We start from the raw sequence: 22,574 nt of genomic DNA on the forward strand, positions 1-22,574 counted from the left end.
GAAAGGACTGTCAGACTGTGAGAAACAAGATTCACCAAGCTGATGAAACCAATATTTAACTGTTTTGCCTCAAATCCATGTGTAATGTCTGGGAGAAACCAGGCATGACCCTGGGTACACAGCCAAGACAGCTCAGGAGTGGCCCAGCCAGAGCCCTGACTTTGAACCCAATCTACCGTTTTTGGAGAGACCCGGAAATGTCTGTCCACCAACAGCCCCCACCCAACCTGACAAAGTTTGAGAGGATCTGCAGAGAAGAATGTTAGAAAATCCTCAAATCCAAGTGTGCAAAGGTTTTCACGTCATACCCAAGAAGACTTGATCCTTGTAATCACGGCTAAAGGTGCTTCAACTAAGTACTGAATAAAGGGTCTGAATATTTATTTCAATGTGATATTTCAGTTTTTCCTTTAAAATAAATTTGCAAAAAACTTCTAAAAATCTATTTTCCCTTTGTCAGCATGGTGTATTGCGTGTAGAAAAATCAATTTAAAATATTTTAGCATAAGGCTGCAACATTACAATTGTGAAAAAAAATGAAAGGGTCTGAATACTTTCTGAATGCATCTGTAAGTATAAATATGTCGAGATTAGCAACAACCTGCATCAAAACTAAACAGCATTATTTGCTGTTCCATATTACATTTGCTGACATTAATACAGGTAGACAGTATGTATGTACTGTAAATCTGGTTTCATAAATATAGTTGGTAAATGTGTAAACTTTCTTGTTAATGTGAATAAGTAAAAAAAGATTGACTGAAGTAGCATGTGACTCCTATAGTCCTCAAATGCACTGCAGACCTGATTCATTAAATATGTGTAACAACACTGCTTCTCATATGTACTGTCTAATGCTGCACTTCTACACCTGCAGGTCTTTCACTGAATTAGTCAGATAAGGATATCAAAAATATTTGTTGAACTAGAGCATTACTAAAAGGTTTTTGACCTCATGAAGCTTTGTTACACATCATTCTTTCACAGTAAATGCTCAATTTAGAATCAATCCTGTTGGTTGTGGTTGTGAATCAGCGGCAACATTATATAACTCCTCGATAGGCATGCTTTGGCATATCCAAATCTATGTAACATTCCAAAGTCAATTAAATAAATTGTCTGTCAACATCAGCATAAACCAAAATGCGACGGCAAGAGAAAATAAATAATACACTAGCCCATCCTCCGCTGACTGTGTGATACAGGTCAACTCAGAGGACATGCAACCCATGCATGAAAAACTAGGGAACATTAAAGACAGAGGCTGAATTTGTGCCAAATTTCTGATGCTGTGTTTCAACATGATGTTTCATAATTCCCTATGCCTCACTGTACTCAATTTTTGAAGGCGTCAACAAAAAAAACTCAGACAGGATTGTGGGAGAGCCTCATACTGGAAGTACCCATGGTAAATACACAGTTCAGGGACATATGGAATGAGTGAAAAAGCACAGAGCTGTGCTTAAACAAGGTTTGTACAAAAAACATCTTAATTGTTGCATATTTCAGCTAAAGTGAAATCTGGAAATTGTGATCGGATGAATATTGAAAAAGGCCTTTTCCTTTCAGTTTTATGGGTCAAAAAGGAAGCTTGCCCAGAAGCAAATTAATATCCTCTTTTTTTAATATACTTTTATGTCAACAAGAAAAAAGAGAGAGAGAAATCTGACTTTGAGACTGATGCATCTGGTGCTGTTGCTCCCAGGCAGAAATGTTGAAAACAACACCATATTATCATCCTACCTTCTTGCACAGCCTGGAAGGGGTTGTTTCCGTCAACGAACTCCACAGAAATGGTGATCTTCTCTGTCTCCAAGATCTCGTTGTTCAAATTGAGGTCTGCCACGGCAAGGCGAAACACCTCGTCATCTTTCCGTGCTGACTCATCAAAGATGGCACCTTTTGAGGAAGGAAGCAGAAAGGAACAGAGGAAGCTATTACTCAGTATTACAGGACATTTGGAATAGAAAAGAGTGTAGAGACAGAAATATGGAAATACCAGGGCAAGAGTCTGTCTAGTTCTGGCTTGCAGAGTTCTATGACGCATTGTAAAGTAAATCACCAAGATGTTGAGGGACAGCTGTGTAGTGTAAGTGTAAAAAAACACTTGTAATAAGTTATGGGATACTGAGCGCTGCAAAAGATATACTCGCTGGGTTTGAAATTTTAGGAAAGGGAAAGCTGCACTGAAGAAGAAGCTTTGCTTTGTCACAACACACTAAGAGTAGGAATGCGGGGTTTCTGTATCTATTTCCTGAATTGGGATCCGGGGGAGTTTTAGAAAGCCGGGGTGTGAGGGAGAAATAGGTCGACACCAATGTTCATTCTAAGGTCAAACTCTGCCCAAGGGCTCACTGACACAGCCAAGTTTGCTTCACAAAGGGAAATGGAAGACGAGACTGATGAGTGCCAGTATCTGTAGTGGCAGATAAAGTTCCCGCTAGTTAATACCAAATTAGTCATAAAAATAATTATCAACCTGCAGTGACACAGTAGAATAAAACAACATGGGACGTTGACTGGCTGGTAGAGTTTTGGTGTTTGCTTTGGTCTGTTACACACAATTAACCATGTGTTATCTTTTTCTCTCTTTCTACCCTTTTAGCCTCTCGTTTCAACCCAGTTTATCCCCTGAATCCATTGGACCGCTAATTGTGTAAGTCAGTGCAGTGAAGCACTGCTAACTGTATTTCACTGACCAGAAAATAAGCCTTATATTGTTTTGTGTGTGTGTGTGTGTGAGTGTGTGCATGTATGAGACACAGGTTGCAAATTCCATTAATAACCAGGCAGGCTACATTGGCTGAGGGCTGTTTTGTACCACATTTAGAAGACTGTTGCTGTAATTGGTCTTGTATAGTTCAATGAGCAGTGTCTGGCGCTAATGCCACGAAGGTTATGGTCTGAATTCCCACAGAGACCAAACTTACTGAGGAAAATATGCTGTCTTGGAAGAGCAAAGTGCGGATAAAATCATCCTGTAAAAAAAATCACTTTAATGTGATCAGATTGGTATTCCAATTTGTGTCTGTGAAACCCACTTTCCAGCTTAATTATCTGAATGTTATGTGAATGTGTAGCTTATGCCCCTCACAGGTTACTATAAGGTAATTAAATAGTCTAAAACAATTTGTGGACAGCGTTAATCTTGAAACCGTACTTTCTCCCCCTTATTTCAAATTAACTGTTGATCAAATTTCACTCCTGAAGGACAATTAAATTCAACACAGCCTTTAAAACACACACACAAATTTCAAAATTAGCTGCAGTCAGTTAGGAACAGTATGCTAACTGCCTCTTCATCATAAGGCCTCATGAAATATGTATCCTTCGATAATTTGATCCATCAGCATTTGGCAACTGTAAATACCATCCCACTGATTGATTCTTGGTTGTTTTTATAATCATGCAGTATAGATGAGGTGAGACAAACAGGCCTGGACAAAGCGATACAGAGTGAAACACAAAGACTCATTAACTATTCCATTAAAGAGATAAATTATGAATAGGGTTCCAATCAGTTTGAAGGTGACACTGCTGGGGAAGGATTTGTACACATTTTAACTAGCACTGTGACACAGGAGGACAGTGTTAGGTTGTGTATGTCTAGAGGACAAATGCATGGCGGAGAGGAGACGAGAAGTTTGTATACATGGCTTTAACAAATTCTTTGTGGATGAAGTTCAGACAAAAGGTGGAAACATTTATTCACTAGTATGTCAGAGCACATGACATCAGTCTTGTTTTGCACTTTTACACAACAGACACAACAGAATATTAAAGTGGAATAACATTTGCCATAGTGCAACTATTAATCTGTAATATTTCTCTATTCTTTATTCTTTCTTTCTTCCATGATCTTTTAACTGCCTATTCATTCTTCTATATCTTTCTTTGTTAGCTGGTGCACCTGTGCAGTGATTCATCAGAAAACCACTCTTTGATCGAGGCAAAGTGAGCAGATACACACAGATGGAACCGCAGATATGAAAAACTGTAAGTGAGAGACTAAGAGCCAAACAGACAATATTATAGACATAAATGTCTGCCCGAGTAAACTGATTTGAATCATCATTCAAATGTGTTTTAAACATTATTGTATGCCTGAAGCTATGAAAAAAAAAATGAATATAGCGTAAATACTCCTCAGGACATTTTAGTCCATTTACAAACTGAAAATTTTGAATGTGTGTATAGCTATTTTTCATTGGAATGTGGTCCTGCATCCATATTGACAAATATTATCAGTGTGGATTTTGTTAATTTCATATTGTGGAAAACAAATCTATATATACTGTATATGTGTGTGTGAGAGGGAAAACTGAATAGAGAGGAGAAAGGAGGATGGGTATATGTCTGCTGTTCCCTGCCCCTTATTTTTGAACAACATCACTGCATGCTGATTTACAAACACAGACATGCACATACACACACAACACGCACAATCCTGTCCCTGCCTCCTTTCCAGTAATGTGATTGTGAGCGCAAAGGCAAACGTCACAACATAAATCAACCAGGAAATAAAAGCACTGAATCCTGCTCTACACAGACGCCCCAAGGGCGGGCACACATACGAACTTACTGACACACACACACACACACACACACACACACACACACACACACACACACACACACACACACACACACACACACACACACACACACACACACACACAGACAGAGCGCGTGTGGGCAGCAGCACTAAATCTGCTTCAAGACAAGACGATCTCTTCCATGACAAAAGCAGCATCAACAACAGTGTGATCTTTTTAAATGGAGACAGAATCCAAAAGTAGAGACCCCAGATTGTTTGGTCAAGAGGTATCAATCAAATGTCTGTCATCGGTCAAGTGTTTTGTTTTCATTTCCTCGTTTGCTTACGTTGATAAAGAGGTAATAAATAACTTGTTTGTCTACTTACTGCCACATAACCACTTGGGATGTATGAGGGATGCTGGAAGTAGAAGAAAAATGAGGAGGGAAGCTTGTTGTCACAAGGGAGCTCAAATAACTGATAAATCTGCCATTAGAGTTTTCCATTGCACTCATTGCAATATATATTTTTTGTATCTCAGTAATGTTAGCTTTCACATGTTTTCTTTTTGTGTTATTTACAGTACTTGCCTGTAATTAAAGCAATTCATCAATAACTATCTACAATTTTTAATCACTGATGAAGAAATGTTTAAAAAAGCTGTGTCTACTGTACATAAATTATTTTCAGCTCCTTCTCCTTGTAATTTTAAATCTGCTAAATGCATAACATTATATAGCACCATTTTCATCACAGACTCTTTGATATTTAACCTTGATGCAAGCGATCAAAGCATCTAAAACATCATTAAATAGTTTCCAAAACAGGCAAACAACATGAATGAAAATAATAAAAATACAAGCAAGATGAAAGGATGATAATGGGCTAATCAGTCAATATGTGGCCAAGCAGGTCTTCCCAGGGCTTTAACATCAGCTTTATTTTTACCATGGTGAACTGAGTCATGCACATTCTTAGTTATTAGTCTGGTTTCCACAACATGAACCAGAGCTTAACTCTTATTTACACAACTTTAGCTAGATTGAGAGTCTACAGCAATGTCAGCAGCTTTAACATCATGCTCGCCATGGATAATGCCAACATGCTGATGCTAAGGTGTTTAGCATGTAACCATGCCAACATTTGCTAATTAGCACTGAACATAAAGTATAGTTGAGGCTGATGGCAATGTCGTCCGTTTTGTTGCATTTAGTCACAAACCAATTTATTTCATAAATGGAATTTCTTTGACCAGATCATGTTGCTAGACAAAGAGTGAAGGGATCACCTAAGTGATCATAATTAGTCCTGAGGTGGACATGAATGTTTTTCAGTCCAATAGCTGCTTAACTACTTAACTTAAATCCACAAATATCAAACTCATAGTGGTGACATGGGGATCACCGGAGCCAGTGTGAAACATTATCGAAAGAAAGAAAGAAAGAAAGAAAGAAAGAAAGAAAGAAAAAGAAAGAAAGAAAGAAATAATAAACCACATGCTGGGCCTATGTGAAATGTGCCAATCCATCAAGTGGATATTAAGATATTTCACAAAAAAAGTGAAAACTGTCTGAAGTCAGGGGATCAACAAAATGCATAGGATACATCTTCTCAAAACCATGGATGTTTGTATATATGAACTAAATTCTATGCAAATCCATTCAGTTGTGTTTGAAAGGTTTCAGTCTGGACTGAAGTGAGCGATAAACATTGCCACCCACAGAGTCATGCAACTAGCATAGCTAAAATGTTTTGTTTGTCTCCTTTCTGACCTGTTGCAAACAGACCTTGCCTTAAGTAGGGCAAAGGTTCCTATCAAAACTGCTTTTTAATATCAAGATATTGAACAGTTTTCATAAGTTCCAGTCCAGTTGGGCTGGAAGGAAAAACATGTATATATTCATTTTAAACATTTTTTAAAAAATAATTCATACAGCTCAGCCATCCCAGTAACTACATAGAATCAGATAATGTCATTCAGGAAGACAAAAGCACATTGTTGAATTTACAAAACACAGCTCAATTTCCTTATTAAATGAACAAATTAGGATGGCACATCATCCAGTGCAGAGTTATTATGTTCCCACACTCTGTAAAGACCCAGTAATTAAGCCAGCTCCTTCTCGGGATAATCATTCAGCATGAGTGAAGGAATGATTGTTAAGCATGATTTAATGTTAGAAGAGGAGGGCAACAAGGGCAGATGAGGTCATGAAAAATGACAGAAGTTAAAACAAAATTAATATCTTGTAATTCAGTTAGACCGACAGTTTTGAGCTTGCCATCATTTTGCCCTTTTTCTTGTAGGTGAAACAGCTATGAATTCTGCCAAATCCCTCTCCGTCTGACTGTCTCTACACCTGCCTCCTGCCCTTTCACTCTCATTCGCTGAAGCTCTTTAGTTTTTTTGTTAAACCTCCTCTCTTTTCTCTAAACAGGGCACTAAAGAATTTTTGAAATACTATGGGGGATATGCTCCACTGTCTCTCAAACTAACTCTCACACCTGTTGTTGAGGTTGCTGTTGATGACAGTAATGTGACAGGAATACTGACAGACCGACAAGGATAATGACTATGGAGGAATACACACACATACACACATATACACATGGGTGATGTATTGCTGATTTGTGACAAGGCTGGACCCAAGTGTTGCTGTCTCAATGTGATGATGAAAGCAAGGTGGCGGCTGCGCTGAGTGATGATGGTGATGAACGGGGGAGGTTATCGTCCTGCAGTGTGAAGTGTCCACATATGCACGCACACGCACGCACGCATGCACGCACACACGCACACACACACACGCACACACACGCACACACAATGAACACACAAACAGGCTGTTATTTACAGCAGTGATGTGAGAGCTGGAAGGGAGTGCGTTTTGACACTAGGGAGGACAAAGTAGAATTGATGTGTGTGTGTCTGTGTGTGTGTGTGCGTGTGTGTGTCTGTGTGTGTGTGTGTGTGTGTGTGTGTGTGTGTGTGTGTGAGGGGGAGGACAAAGAATTAATGGTCACAGGAGAGCAGAGCAAGCCAGTGTCCTATGATAGGGACAGATATGAAAACACCTCTAATATTTATCATATGGGTTCACACAAGACTTGCACGTAATGTTCATGTGGTTAATCCATTTTTTGTCTGTCTGTGTATGTGTGTAGATATAACATAGTAGGTCAGCAGGAGAACCGTGTCTGTTTTCTGCACCAGGGACACGGTGTAGCAGAAGTGTTGATACAACACATGATACACCCCAAGAAACTGAATCATCTCTGACAATCTTTGTTCATATGCAGTACCTCAGTGTATTGCTGAAATCTATGTTATCACTGCAAGTATACAATCAGTATATTTCGTATGTAACACATATTTTGTGTTTTCAGTTTGGGTTCTCCAACCTGAACAACCATATAGGTCGTTTTCTTCAACCCTGATAAGACCCATAGGAGTGTCTCCTGAAATAGCGCCCCTACAGCCAGTGTTGTGCCAGTTCACACTTAAAATGAACTAGTTCACGTTCATACTTCATTTTTTTTAATTTTGGACTATGTTCACAGTTCAAAAAATGGACTAGTTCACATTCATTTGATTCGTTTTTTTTGTTTTGTTTTTCAAATAAATAGCCACTATTCTTACTCAATAAAACTTCCTTCTACCCATCCATCACCAGCCCCAAATCATTGCCACGCCCAAACTAAATGAATTATTGTATACCTCTGAAGAATCACAGACACGAGTTACATACAGGCCGTGTATATGGACACATCATGCGGTGTGCTGTGAAACGTGAGCGGCGATCACTCTTGCAAACGTTCACATTCATCATTTGTAAACCGATTCGTTCAGTTCAGCATTCCCAAAAAATATGAACATGTTCAATTAACACGTTCATGCACAACACTGCCTACGGCAGCAGGCGAACCGGACCTCAGTTGTCATGGTTACTATAATAATGGTCATGGCTTGTTTATGTTTAGGAAAAGATTGTGATTTGGGATAAAAGAAGTACTTCCCCAACATTAGCCGATCTTTGTTGTCTAGGTTACAATACAAACTTCCTATTGTCGCAGACTTTTTCTAGATGTCACCTAACAACAAAACATAACTATGGGTCATAACCTGCTGCACAAACGACCTATGGGCTTGTTTTTTAACAGGACAGTCTCGTCTTTGGTCATGGGAAACTACTGGAAACAGGTTCTCTGCAAGCCAAAAGCCACAGTAACAACAATAGTTTCTGTTATTGAGCATACTGAAATTGTGTGTGAATGTATGTGTGTATCTACTTACAGAGTGTTTATGTATATGTGTGTGTGTGTCTGCATGATAGAGGGATGCCTGAGATTCCAGTTCACCTCCCCTCTGTATTAATGGAAAAATCTCCCAGGTCACCTGATTTGTACCAGAAACATCTTTCATGCTCCCACTTTTTTTCTGTCTCTGTCTCTCTGTGTCTCTGTCTCTGTCTCCCTCTGTGTCTCTGTCTCTCTGTGTGTCTCTGTCTGTGTCTCTCTGTGTCTCTGTCTCCCTCTGTGTCTCTGTCTCTGTCTCCCTCTGTGTCTCTGTCTCTCTGTCTGTCTCTCCTTTCATTATAGGCGTGTAAATTAATTTGCTCCATCGTTAAGAAGGCGAGCAGCCAGGAGAATTTGTAGTCATAGTTCAGCAGCACTCCAGTCCTTTGTCACAGTGTCACACAAAGCTGTGCCAAGGTCGTTGCTATCTGTGCCGTGTCTCTCTCCATGCCTAACCTTTTCCACCTCACCTTATGAAGATGGAATTCAGCCTGTTTCCCTCCTTTGGAGATAGCTACTGTAGATATCCAGGGCTTTCCTCCCAGAGAAATGAATCTACTTTGAGTAGGTGGAGGATTTGTTTTGTGTCTCCATTAATTAGCCAGCAAGCTGAACACAATTTGGAGATAACCAATTAATCTGAGGCACGTTTAGATTCAGTCCGTGAGTGTGAATCCAAAGCAAAGTAAGGGGCGGACAATAGACAGCACCATTTTTTGTCTACGTTTCTCCCTTCATGTCAGCTCTTGGCTGGTTTTGGCCAGGTCTAGCTTGTTTGCAAAACCACAGCTGACTCAGCTCCAGTCCAGCCAGGCATGCCTGGGATCTTAAAACAGTAGAGCTGATGGCTGAGAGCCAGATGTTAGAGTATATCTAAGCCCTAGTCAAGGTATAAGCAAGTGATAATTAGGGTGATAGCAATGTAGCTTCTAAGTTTGTATAATCAGTCTACCTGTGTATACCCTTGACAGCTTCTGCACAATGACTGTTGCATTTTGCTGCTCCTCCATGTTCCCCTTCATATCAACATGCTGCATGAAAAATATCTTGTTGCTTTGCAGCTCTAAATGTTCATGTAATCCACCTGTCTTTGTCAACTTTCTTACTTTCACATTCTCCCTCCCTCTACGTTTCACCTCGCCTCTCACTTTTATCTCCTTATCCCTGATTTCTTTCTCCATGTCTCTTCTCCTCTTCCCTTGAATATAACCACCTTAACCCCATTCTCTTTGTTCTGCTGTTCTTCTTTATAGTTGTGTTACACCTATTCATTGCTCTCCTCCTCTCATTACTCCTTTGCCATACCCTTGTTCCCTTTCCACCCATTTTCCCTTTCTCTCCTCATTTATTTCCATCCCCCACCCTTTTTGCTTCTCATTTCTCCCTATCTCCCTGCACCCCTTCCTCTTTTGTACATCCTTCTCTTCATGCTGCCATTTCCCTGAGCAACACACTACTTACTGCCCTGCTCTATGCCCCCATCCTCTCCACCTCCCTTATTCATTGCTCAATATAATGCCCTGTGTGAAATGTAATCCAAGTAAAGTTGCTGCAGCTTGGATGGCCTTGATAAGACATTCTGTATACGTTTGCGTGTGTAAGTGAAAGAGTCAGGATCAGGAAGACAGATTTAAATAAGAATGATCTGACATTTGCTTTACGAATCATACCAATGCTTTTGCATTTTTATAGCAAATCATACATATCGACAACAATTTTACATGGAATATTTGTTTGTTGATGATGATAGAAAATTGCATTTTTCTATCATCATCAAGCAACCATTGCTTTCAGATATGCCAGAACAGTATGTAAGTCAGCTAGCAGAGATATGAAATCTAGGACAACAAACACATATCCATCACACATGCATCTGTATTTTCTTTTATAAAACATACATTATCATTGCATGGCAATGCAGTTAAAAGCCTCAATACCTGGAAGGCTGTTCTCTGTTGGTACCTACAAGTGGTGGTGGGAAGTTTTTCAACATCAGCTATTCAACAGCATCATATTCATGTTATATTGTCAGAAAATAAAACCCAAAGGTCAGACAAGAAGCAAACATGAGCGTTATGAATAGCAGTACTTGAACACACTGATCCAAACCTGTGATTTCAGCTGCAGTATAATGTACATTCACTGGCTTAAAAGGCAAGTAATATTACACTGTGACTGATTACGTCTAAGTTTAAAGTTTGCAAGTTTGTTTGTTTGTTTTTCATATTCAGATGCAAACAACAGGAAGACTGTGGAAATCTGAAATTCTCACTAAGATGATAGTAGGCAAATAGTGGTCAGTCATGGGTGAAGCCCGTTCTTCAAGAAAAAAACACCAGTATTTGCCTGTAACAATGTCAGAAAATTGTGTTTGTAAAGTTAAGTGCAAAGAAGAGAAGAAGACAAAAACTCAAATTAAGACAAACGAGACTGAAGGGCAAAAGACAGGGGGAAACAAATTTTAAAAAGATGCAAAGTGGGCAGAAATAAAAAAGATGTAAAAAGTAAAAACGTGTTAACAACCCAACTGTATAGGAACAGAACCCTCAATCTGCTTTTCCAGCAAGAAGCCAGTCTTTTTAAGCACCTTGAGTCTTTAAGCTCACTCTCCTGATTAATGCCAAACATTTGGGAGGATTTTGCCTGAAGCACTGGTAAGAGGCTCCAGATTTGTACACATCATAAATGTCATATTATATTTCAGGGAGGAATGGATTTTGTAGGATTCCTCTCTTGCCCTCCTTCCCCATTCCAAACTGCATGTCTTGAACATCTTCAGACTCTTATATTGCTTCTGTGGTCCTCTTCAACCCTGTGCTATCAAATCCTATGCTCCTCTGAGTTTTCTATGTTTATAACTCCAAAACTTCTCAATGCTCCTCCCCTTTGTCTCTCTCCCTCTCAAGCTTTCTCCTCCATCAAACTGCTCTCTTTCATACTTTTCTCTAATCACAAAGTCCCTCTCCTCCTTTCTATCCTTCTCATCTTTATCCTTCCATCACAGACGTGTCCTCTACCTCCTCCCCACATTTACAAACACTTTTTTCCCCCTCCACACCTGCTATCCTGCGGCACTCTTATCCTCTCATCCTGTGTCTCTCCATTCCTCCTTTCACTCACACCCACCACCTTCTTCTGTTGCTTCCTTCATCTCATCTTATCCATTCTGTCTCCTTGCCCGCTAGCTTTTGTTTAAGTTTGCTCTTCCCTCCTGTCCTCTTTGCCCTCCACAACCATCAGAAATTCTGAAGGGGGTTCAGTTCATCATTACTCAAGCAGTTCAGTGGCTAAATACTCCTCTTTCCTGTCCTTGGTGAAGCTGCAGCAGCCATGCTCCAGCTGCAGCTGGGACTTACAAAGAAAAGCACTTTCCCTACTGGCTTAACTGTGTACTAATACAACAAAAGAAACACTAATACCAATATGCATAAAGGCACAGACATACACAAGTATGGAGGCTAAGGGGATATTTCCTTCATAAATAAGCCTCCCTGTACCTGGTAGCGAGCAGAGATAGGATGGCTCTAAGTAACCACTACTGCGACCTATGACCAATATAGCAGTGCTAATGCATCGTCAATAATGCACTCATTGTGTGTGTGTGTGTGTCTTATCTACATCTTTCTCTTTCATTAATTCTGTCTTACTAATTTGTTCTCTTTTATCATCAGTCCATCTGCCCACACACAATAAAGTAGAGTTAGCACCACTCCTGTTGTCCTCATTTCCCCTCCATCACTTTGTCTCTATGTCTTTCTATCCATTTATCTCTCTTTCTACCTAATACACTCTCTCTATCCCACCCTCACTATCCCTCTATCATATTCTCTCAACCTCTTCCTTTATCTCTCCAGCCCTCTTTCCCAAGGCCTCTCCTCAGTACACTACCACCCCCACAGAAAACCTTCTGTTCCAAACCTGCACCCACCTCGCTCATATTCATTACTAATATAGACACACACACACACACACACACACACACACACACACACACACACACACAACATTCATTACCAGCAGTGAGTCAGTTAAAAACTCATAAAGAGCATAATAAAGCTCCTCCATCTGCAAACCTATTAGCAATGGGCAATCCTAGGGGTCACACAAGCAAGCATAAATGCACTGATGTGGTATGGAGCAGACATAGGTCCAGATACATCCTGTTACTTTCCAACTGTTTTACACATTTCTACAACCATAGTTGAATTATTTTGATGTGATACTGTTTAAAAATTAACCTTCCACCAAACATAACCTTACACAAACACAAAGCTCAGGAAAAAAAGAAAGAAATAAACTAGTGAACAACATGAGGGACAGACAGCTAAGCTAACTTTTTCATAAGGAACTTCAGGTCCACTTTTTGCAAGAAGCTGCGGCAAGCAATTGCATCCATGTGTTCAGAGACAACAACAATTATTCGAGGCCTGTACCATAAGATGGGAGAGGGGACAAACAGACTCCACTAGGACCATGCCTGGGTGAAAGCTGGGTAAGGTGATATGGCAGACACATTCAACAACTGGAGCACCTTGGCGAACTGAAAATGTAAAAGCTGAAGCAGCGAAAGGACATACAGTATGTATTGATCTGAAAAGCAGGAAGCCAAGATCGACTACAGCCTAAACTATCCTGTGGTCCTAGCTAACAACCTAAATGGCTTTCGGCACACTTTCAACTCCCCACAAGTTTTTTTCATCATTATGAAAACTCATTGATACATTTTTGGGGAGACTTCAACTGCATCCTCAACCCCAAAGCTAGACAGATCCTCCAAACCCACTCAACAACTCTTGAGGTCCAACTGCAAGTTACTTTCCTCTCTTCTGCCCATCCACCAATTGCATTCACAGAATGATTATTGACTGAAAACTTCTCCCACATGTCAAGCACTGACTATGAAGCAATTGTTATTTTTGACGATGTGTTTCAGCATAAATCAATGGCTGCTTCCTGGTGATTTAATAATTTACTGCTGACTGCATTTGTTGAATTCATTTCAGCCCAGATAAAAAATTTTTCTCTGAATGCTAATGGGGAGGTGTCAAAAAGAACACTCTGGGAGGCTCTAAAAGCTTATATTCATTTACAAGTAACTTCTTACACTAAATCTGCCCACCACTCCCGTTTTAAACACCTTCAGATTAAATATTAGATCGTCAGCATTCATTAACACCATCAGACATCTTCAATAAGAGGATCTCTATCCAATCAGAGTTTGATCTCTTTTCCACTGATTGGCTAAGGTACTACTGCAGACTGGACATAGATTGTATAAGAAGCGTGAGGAGGTTTGCCGCCAATTGGCTCATCAGATTCATCAAGCAGCTGCGTCAAGACTGAAATTTGCATGGCTCCTGGTCAATTTCATACTGACCAACAGGAAATTTGCATTAAATTAACAATGAAATAAACAATGAATTAATCTCTACTATTTGTCTCTATACCATGGAATCCAAAGGTGACTCTTCATTAATAAGTGACTTTCTAAAAAGACTACAAATTCTGATAATAGAAGTGAACCAAAAGTCTAGTTTTTATGAGCCTCTCTTGCTTGAAGTCTTAACGCATGCAACGAAAAGTATGCAAACCCCTCTAAAACCCACGGCTCTGATGGATGTACCTCTGAATTCTTTAAAGCTCCCTCTAAATTCACCTGTATGAACTGTGTAATATGTGACTGGAAAAGATTCTCCCATTAATCATATCATCAGATTACACTAGGTTTGTTAAAAATCTGTTTTTGTGGGGCGCACTGGTAGCTCACCAGAATAAATGCATGTACCATGTGGAAGGCTGAATCCTGGCCACAGCAGCCTGGTTCAAAGAAATAAATAAAAAAAAAAAAAAAAAAGGTTTTTTGTTTTCTAATCCTTGTAGGCTATATAATATTTTATACTCCCCGGGCTTGGCCCTCAGCATGCAGAGGCTCTTGTTTCTCTGGCTGCTGAAAAGGCCTTCAGATGAGTTGAATGGGACTTTCTATTTTCTGTTCTTGGAATTTGGAGCTTGGCCTTGGTGAAAATTTTATGGCTTGGGTCAAGCTGCTGTATCGGTCCCCTCTTGCTCCTGTGTTTTCCAGCAAGAGGAACAAGGCAGGGCTGTTCCTCTTTTCCACTTTTAGTTGTTCTTACCAGTAAGTCTTTGGCTATTTATCTGCATTCTTTCAAGGACAATGGGGGAATTTTAAGAGGAGTTGTGGAAAATAGAGTGTCTTTATATACAGATGACATGCTTTAATATATAACAAACCCCTATGAATTCACCTCCAACCTAATGTCTGTCTCATATGGTGAGATTTCTGGTTATGAGTTAAACTTGTCAAAGAGCAAACTGTTCCCAATCAGCAAGGTTGCCCAAAGCATTTCATTACTCACACTTGCCATTAAAAATTACAACAAATTAATGTAAATATTTGGGTGTCAAAGTAACATTATTTGAAGCTAAGTTAGTATTTGAGTGCACTATTTATTAACTCCTCATCATTTAGGCAGGCAGAATCAATGACAAAATGATTTCTAGTGTCATTTTAAAACAAGAAGAGTGGTCAAGACGGGGGAATGAAACTACCTCATTTCCATTTGTACTATTGGATGTGTAACATACATACTCTCTCCTTTTGGCTCAATCTGATAAGCATGCTGAAATGGGGGTACACATTTGGGTACACATGGAACACAATTCATCCTATCAGACATCCCTGACTTCCTCTTGTTTTTTCCAATGCCCCATTGTAACACAGTCTTTGAAAATATGGTCTACTATTAGGAAAAGCTATGGATGGCAAAAATGCTCTCTGCTTGCCCCTGTTTGTCCCAGCCACCTCCTCTTCCCATCAATCATAGATGACTTGTTGGTATTTGGAAAATGGAATGGCATAGGCAACATTAGGGCCCTTTTTATAGACAAAATATTTCCTACCTTTGAATAGCGATAAATTTAATTTACCCCATTGTTTGTAGTTATATTAAAGCGAATCCACCTTCCTGTCTGGATTTGCCTGAGGAATCATGGAATCTGTTTTCCTGTGAGCCTTCAAAAACAGGCACGGTATATTTTATTTGTAATTTGAACTGGAAACAGTAGCTGAGGGAGGTAACATAGCATCACAAAGCTTCTAATGAATGCAAGTGTTGCATTAATACATATTCATTACAGAGAAATCAGTTTCAGTTAGTACACGGTGGTAAAGAGGTAGCATGTGTTGTGATCATGCAGGATCAGAATATAATTCAAAATAAATCCTTAAGTTTGTGCAGGTATCTATCTCAAAGTTTTATTATGATAGCAAGATCTTATCCATTTCAGAGGTGAGCCTAGACAATTTTAAATGCAATCAAGCAATACATTTTGTTTAACCATGTCAAAAGTTGCATGCATGGATCAATGCTTCACAGGATGGAACAACCAAGTTTCTAAATCTCAAAAATAAAAAGAAGGTGAAAATCCAAAATAAAGAACCCTCCATAGCAGAGAGATGTTTCAAGTAATGCTCATCGTTAAAAATTACCTTTGAAGTAATGATCGCCTCGTGAAGGTAAATTAGGGTTAAAAAAATATGAATTTGTTTGACCCATTTGATCATAATTGCAAAGGCATGTGAAAGATGAATAATATCATGTTGATGAATCTAGCTTTCTGTTGACAGTAGTCATCCACTGCTGCTGCTGGTTCCGTTCAGGTAATTTTTTCAAAGTTATCATGTACGCATGCAGACACGATTGTACAGGCACTGACATCAGCCAGGGCTATAAGCTGCCTTACTGCCAGCCGAACAGCAAGCCAGAGGAGTTCATTTAAAAGCCAGCACATCAGCAGAACCTCTACACACAGACACACACACACACACACACACACACACACACACACACACACACAGTGCTCCAAATGGCTGTTGTTTTATTCATCACTGCAGTTAGGTGGGTGGCCCTCAGGATCCAGCACCCACAGAGCGCTGTACATGAGGTATAGGTTACGGATTGGATGTAAGTGTGTACATGTATTTATTTGAGTGTGTTTACCATATATTTACAAAGTGTATGAAGAACCAGAACACAACACACAATCACGTCCCTGCTTTAAAAAGAAAAGTACAGAAAGGTGACAAATTAAGGAAAAACCTGAAAAATGAGTGGAGAAGCAGGATGACAATGCCGCCATCCACAGGGGATCAGGGGTCAAATGATGTCAATCATATGCTGTGGCCTTCACTGTCACCAGAACTCAAAACAATTGACACTTGAGGGAGACTTTGGACCCACATGTTAGAAAGGGCACTCCACCACCATCATCAAAACACCAAATGAGGGAATATCTAAAAATGTTGTTCATCCCTCTCGTAGAGATCCAGAGACTTGTAGAGGCTGTGTCCAAAATTACTCACTACTCCCTATATAGCCTACTAAATGGTGAATTTGCCATTTTGCAGTCCTGTCCGAATGTATAGTAAGAATTATTATACCAGACTATAAATAGTAGTGTACAACCAATGCAAATTTCCAAGCAATATATACCATCATGCATTGAACTCGCGCTGAAAGAACGAAAAATGACACAGAGAAAATGACCCATGTAGTTCATTTTGCAGATGAGCTCACTATAAAGTCCTCTACATAGAACTCCTTAGATAGAGAGTTGGAAATAGTGCATGAGTGAGTAATTTCAGACACAACCAAAATCAACGGCCCAACACCTTATGTTGGTTTTACCATTAACTTGTCCTACCTATCTGTAGGTGAACAGGTGTTGGTAAAATCGGTGTCTTTACCGCACAAAATGGAAGCTGTCATTTCTCTCTCTCAGTGGGGTTTATTAAGCATCACAAACACATGTCTGACACAAGTCCACATAAGAGCCCCAAAAGACAGCATGCTTGACTTTGGCTTGAAGAGAGACTTAAATTAGGTAGCCATGTCACAGGAAAGGTGTATTTCAAATGGGGTTGACAGATAGAAGACTAGGTAAAGAGCATCCAACCTTTTATAGCAAATGCAACACATCTAAAACCATTTACAAGCCTAATGCAGGGACAGGATGCAGAAAAAGTCAAATTACACGTTTGACATTTTAGGCCTTTGTCATTTTAACAAGACAGAAACACTTGTAGGCTGTTTAAGGGATAACCTGTAGCTTCTACAGATGAGGGGGAAAATGGTGGACTGAGGTTGTTGGTAGGATGTTGTAAAGAACAACAGCAGTACTATTCACTGAAACACTGGGTAGGAGACACGTAATTAAATGTGCACCATCTGATGTGAGGTTATAATATTGTCAGTGAAACTGGAACATCTACATCATTGTGGAAAATACAATTGACTTTGATGTACTGGCTGCATTCAAAGTAGCTTTCCTGCACAATCAGGAAGCCATCTGATCCAAACAAAACAAAACCTCACAAGGGGAGTAGAGTGAACAAAGCCAGGGGTAACATTGCTATTCATTGCTGTCTGTGCACATATGATAACATACAAGATGATAAATACTGTACATGATCATATGCCTGGTGTATCATGGAAGCGGTAACACATTTAATCAGCTGTTCACAAATAATCTCAAAATAGCGGTGAACACAGCAAAACTAGCAACTAAGGCTTGTGATGAGTCACATGCCTCCGTCCAATCCAACTAATGTTAGTCCGCCTTCACTCAAAGCGAAGGTGGCAATTCAAATGAGAGCGCAAACACTGAGCCTGAGGCTAGATCCACACTCATATGTTTTAATTTTAAAATGCATCACTTTTGCTACGCTTGTACCTGGCGTCCACACTATCCAGAGTTTTTGAGCCAATTAAATGGAGACTTTTGGAAATGCTGCTGGCCCAGTTTTTTGGTTTGAAAACTCTGTGGTTTCATTGTAGTATAGACACCTGCCTCGCCTCCTGTTTGGGTCTTATCAGTCACAACTACCTGACAATCAAAATGCTGAATATTCAGTGCAGGGCTAAAAAAAAGAGACATAAGCACCAAAGTAATTCTTCATTTATCTTAATCAAGGTAAAAGTTTGAAATAAACTAAACATATATTAACAAAAGCCAGCAGTTATTTAATTTAAGATAACTCTTTTGCTAACATTCAGGTAAAGGTTGGGGAGGTTGCTGATACATTTCAGCTTGCATTGCAGTGGTGGCCACTGATCATTGAACAGCATTTAGCCCCAGCAACAACAGGTTGCAGTTGAGCAGGTTCAAATGCAAATTTATGTGAATGTGTGTTTCACTGTAGTGAAGGGGGATAAGCTGATTGTAGGAGGTGCAAACGACTTCACGTTTATGCCTGGACCTCCCCTACGAGCTCCACATATGTGCATCAATGAGATATTTTCTACACTTACACAATAAAAGACAATAAAATAAATACATAGAATTTTATTACTAGATTCACCATTATCCAGTTAGGCAAATTATCCATGAAGTTGAGCATACATGAGAGGGTCAAATTCAGGCCAGCATTCTGCGGTGCAACCACCTAGGAAATTAAAAATGAAATAATGCAAGCACAAGCACCTCCTTGTAATGCACATACATACACACTAGAGAGAGTGGAAAGCTTAAGCAAGAGTGTGGGAATAAAAAAAAAGGTGAAAGGGAGAGGGAAAGAAAGAGAAAGGGAGTTGGGAGGGTTTATTGAAAGACAGAGAGGAAGGATGCTACAGAGGAATAATATAGCCTAATCCTAAAATGTTCCATTTCATAATTTAGGAGATAATCATGTGATACACATTGGTCTTTCTGAAACTCAGCCCTTTGAATAAAAATAGCAGCTGAAAGCAGTACAGAGAGAAAAAAATAGGCACCCTGTTTCTGCAACAATCGACAGACAGAATTATGTTGGAGGCATATTCATTTTGAGATTAGTGGGTTTCAAAAGCAATCTGCTATGCACCACATGCAAATCAGTCCAGGAGGTTTGCATTTGAAATTCCAATCTGCTTTACCAATCTGTTTTGAGTCCAAGTCTTCCATCACATTCAGATTTAGTCTTTTTGGGCGGCTTTGATACATTTCTTGACATATTACCCAGAGGAAATTCAAATTTAGTGCAAATGATACCCCTTGAACTTGTCATGTAAAGAGATCTTAGCTTGGCAAAGATGGTCAGAAGAGTTGGACATGGTAATGGGAAGCTGTGGAATCTTTTTACCCTGTGTCCAACAGACTCACAATGCACTGTGCAAGAAAGCATGGAGTAATGAGCCAATAACCTGCAGGTCCACTGTTTGATCTTATTATTTCTTTATGTTTTTGGCATTATCAATTATGTATACCTTCATGAGGTACATATTCCCAGACCCAGTGTAGGATAAAGCCACGCAAATTGATATAACCCATGTGCCAACTAGAAAAGCACTGATTAATTATATGGAGGATCTAAGATTGATTAAAATCTAAAGCGCACAGAACCCAAACAAAAGGGAATACTTGTTACTAAAGGTCATAGAAAAACCCATTTACACATTGATTAGTTTTTAATATCATTGAACTATTGTCTAATGTCAAAAAATGCTGGTATAATTGTTAAGTAATTAGTGACCATCCTACAGTATCTATGGATATCCATGGTAAGTTTGAACATTGCTCAAGATGGAAGTCCTGCCTTTGTTAAATTTGTGGAAATTTGAATCAAACAGTCTGTCTCAGTCTGACAAAGTCTGTATCAGAGGAGAAATTATTAATTACACAAGCTCTAAAACTAAATGGGACAACTAAGAATTACGAACATTAGAAAACCAAAGTTAAAAAGTTGAGACCAAAATTTATAATGACAGAGACCCTGAAAAATTATATTATCTAACTGTGATGACATAATATACTACATGAGAAGCATAATGCAAAACACACAGCAATGCAATCAGTAGATGCATGTCGAGCATCTGATAGGATAGCATGGCGTTACCTTTTTCAAGTACTCCCAAGATTTGGGATAGGGGAAACTTTACTCAAATGGATCCAACTATTATACACAAATCCAACTGTTGAGATCCTAATTAATAATACAGAGATCTACCTGACATGGCTGCCCTTTGTCTCCACTTCTATTCATTAGCAACTGAACCTCCAGCCCTGGCCGAAAGAGAACATACAGGATTATCGGGCATTGGGAGATAGAACGCCACATTTCTTTATATGCAGATAATATAATATTTTCAAATACAATGGATGTGTTTGTAATGCTATTATAAACAATTATAAGATACTCATAAGGCTTTTATTAATGTTCTTTAGCAGCCAGTTAACTGTTAACAATGCTTATACTCTACCAATAAGCATGTTTCTGATGCTATTATTAACACTTATGTAGTCTTATTAACATATACTAATGTTAATAAGCAATGTTGAAAAGATTTATAGATTAACTGATAGTTATTACTAGGACATTAATATGTAGCACTTTCAATCCTTTTCTTAAAAATTCAATTTCAGTTTGGCATGTGGCACACAAACATATAGGTGATATGCCTGCATTGTCTCAGTTTCCTCCTATTTGGGGTAATGAACAGTTTACACCTAGTAAAAAAGATGCCAGAAGAGCCATCACACTTTGTGCAAGAGTATGGATCCTCCATAATTGAGAATGTGGATAAGGGAGCTTTCAGATTGTGTTGGTCTGGAAAGTCTAACTTACATTGCTAAGGACAAGCAGAAAGACATTCTACAGCTCTGGGAAACATACATGAATATCACAAAAGATGGAAATGTAGATGTTGCCTAAAAGGAGTTTGTGTGGCTTGTGTGAGTATGTGTAATGTTTATACTTTTTATCCCAAACTGTTGTATTGTTGGGATGGAATGTGATAAGAAAATGACAATAAATATATTGGGGGAAAAAAGTACATATTCCCTGTTGCCATGCCACCCTACTTCAAATTAATACAGTAATACACATCAATAGCTTGGAGCTGGACAATACAACTACAGTTGTGTATTGCCAGACACACTTCAATATCTTAGACTGCCTTGTACTACTGCTCCCTCTTTTAAGTATTAACTGTCTGGACTCATGCCATCTAATTTAACCCTTAAGCAAAGGATACCCCATATCTTCTCTTTTCAATCCCTGGGAGTCCAGAGGCGACCAATCATCATTCCCATGCTACAAGATAGTCCTTTCTTTATCACAAGTAAGATTAGGAGCCCGCTTTCCAAGAGCAATTTCATCAACAAGAACACCTCAATTCAATGTGCAAAAGACCTGCAGTTTTACTCAAATCTAATGTTGGCCCTTTAGAGAGAGAATTTTAGAAAAGGAATTCAGACGACCAACGTCGTGTTTGGTTTTTGGCCACAATGAAACAGACTTGAAAGGTTCCGTTTGTGTGAAAAGTAATATAGTGAGACATAGGTAGGTCTAATATTATTGTTTTCTGATGCTAAATCAAAACCTGACACTTTACATACAAAGTCTCACTCCGTTACCACTGTCAACATATTTAACTAGAATCATCGCCTCAGGGTTGTATGTCAGATCATGTAGTCAGAATTTCCAAGTCTCAAGAAGTCAGCACTTACCACAAACCTTTAAACACCCTAAGATATCTGATGGTACATCCTAAATCATCATTGTAAAAGTAACCTGTTAATGTGAGTAAAATGAAAACTGAAAAACACATTAGCTGTTCATGGACATCAGACATAAAGGAATTACAGCAGCAACTGTAAAAGTGTCACTGACCAGAAGAGAAATCAAAGGCCATTAACATCCAATGCCAAAGACCAACTTTGACAGTGGTTATAATCACTCCATATT

At 39.2% G+C, this 22,574-nt stretch overlaps 1 protein-coding gene across 3 annotated transcripts in view; it reads right to left on the reverse strand.

Annotated features, from left to right (window-relative positions):
* grid2 (glutamate receptor, ionotropic, delta 2) overlaps positions 1-22,574 on the reverse strand; it is a 469,811-nt gene that overhangs the window by 376,399 nt on the left and 70,838 nt on the right. For all 3 annotated transcript variants that reach the window (XM_056376388.1, XM_056376390.1, XM_056376391.1), the window contains exon 2: positions 1,744-1,899. In XM_056376388.1, coding sequence (XP_056232363.1) covers positions 1,744-1,899 — 156 coding nt within the window. The remainder of the gene's footprint in view (positions 1-1,743; positions 1,900-22,574) is intronic.

Source organism: Seriola aureovittata, chromosome 5 (genome assembly GCF_021018895.1).
Source record: "Seriola aureovittata isolate HTS-2021-v1 ecotype China chromosome 5, ASM2101889v1, whole genome shotgun sequence".
NCBI classification, from domain to species: Eukaryota; Metazoa; Chordata; class Actinopteri; order Carangiformes; family Carangidae; genus Seriola; species Seriola aureovittata.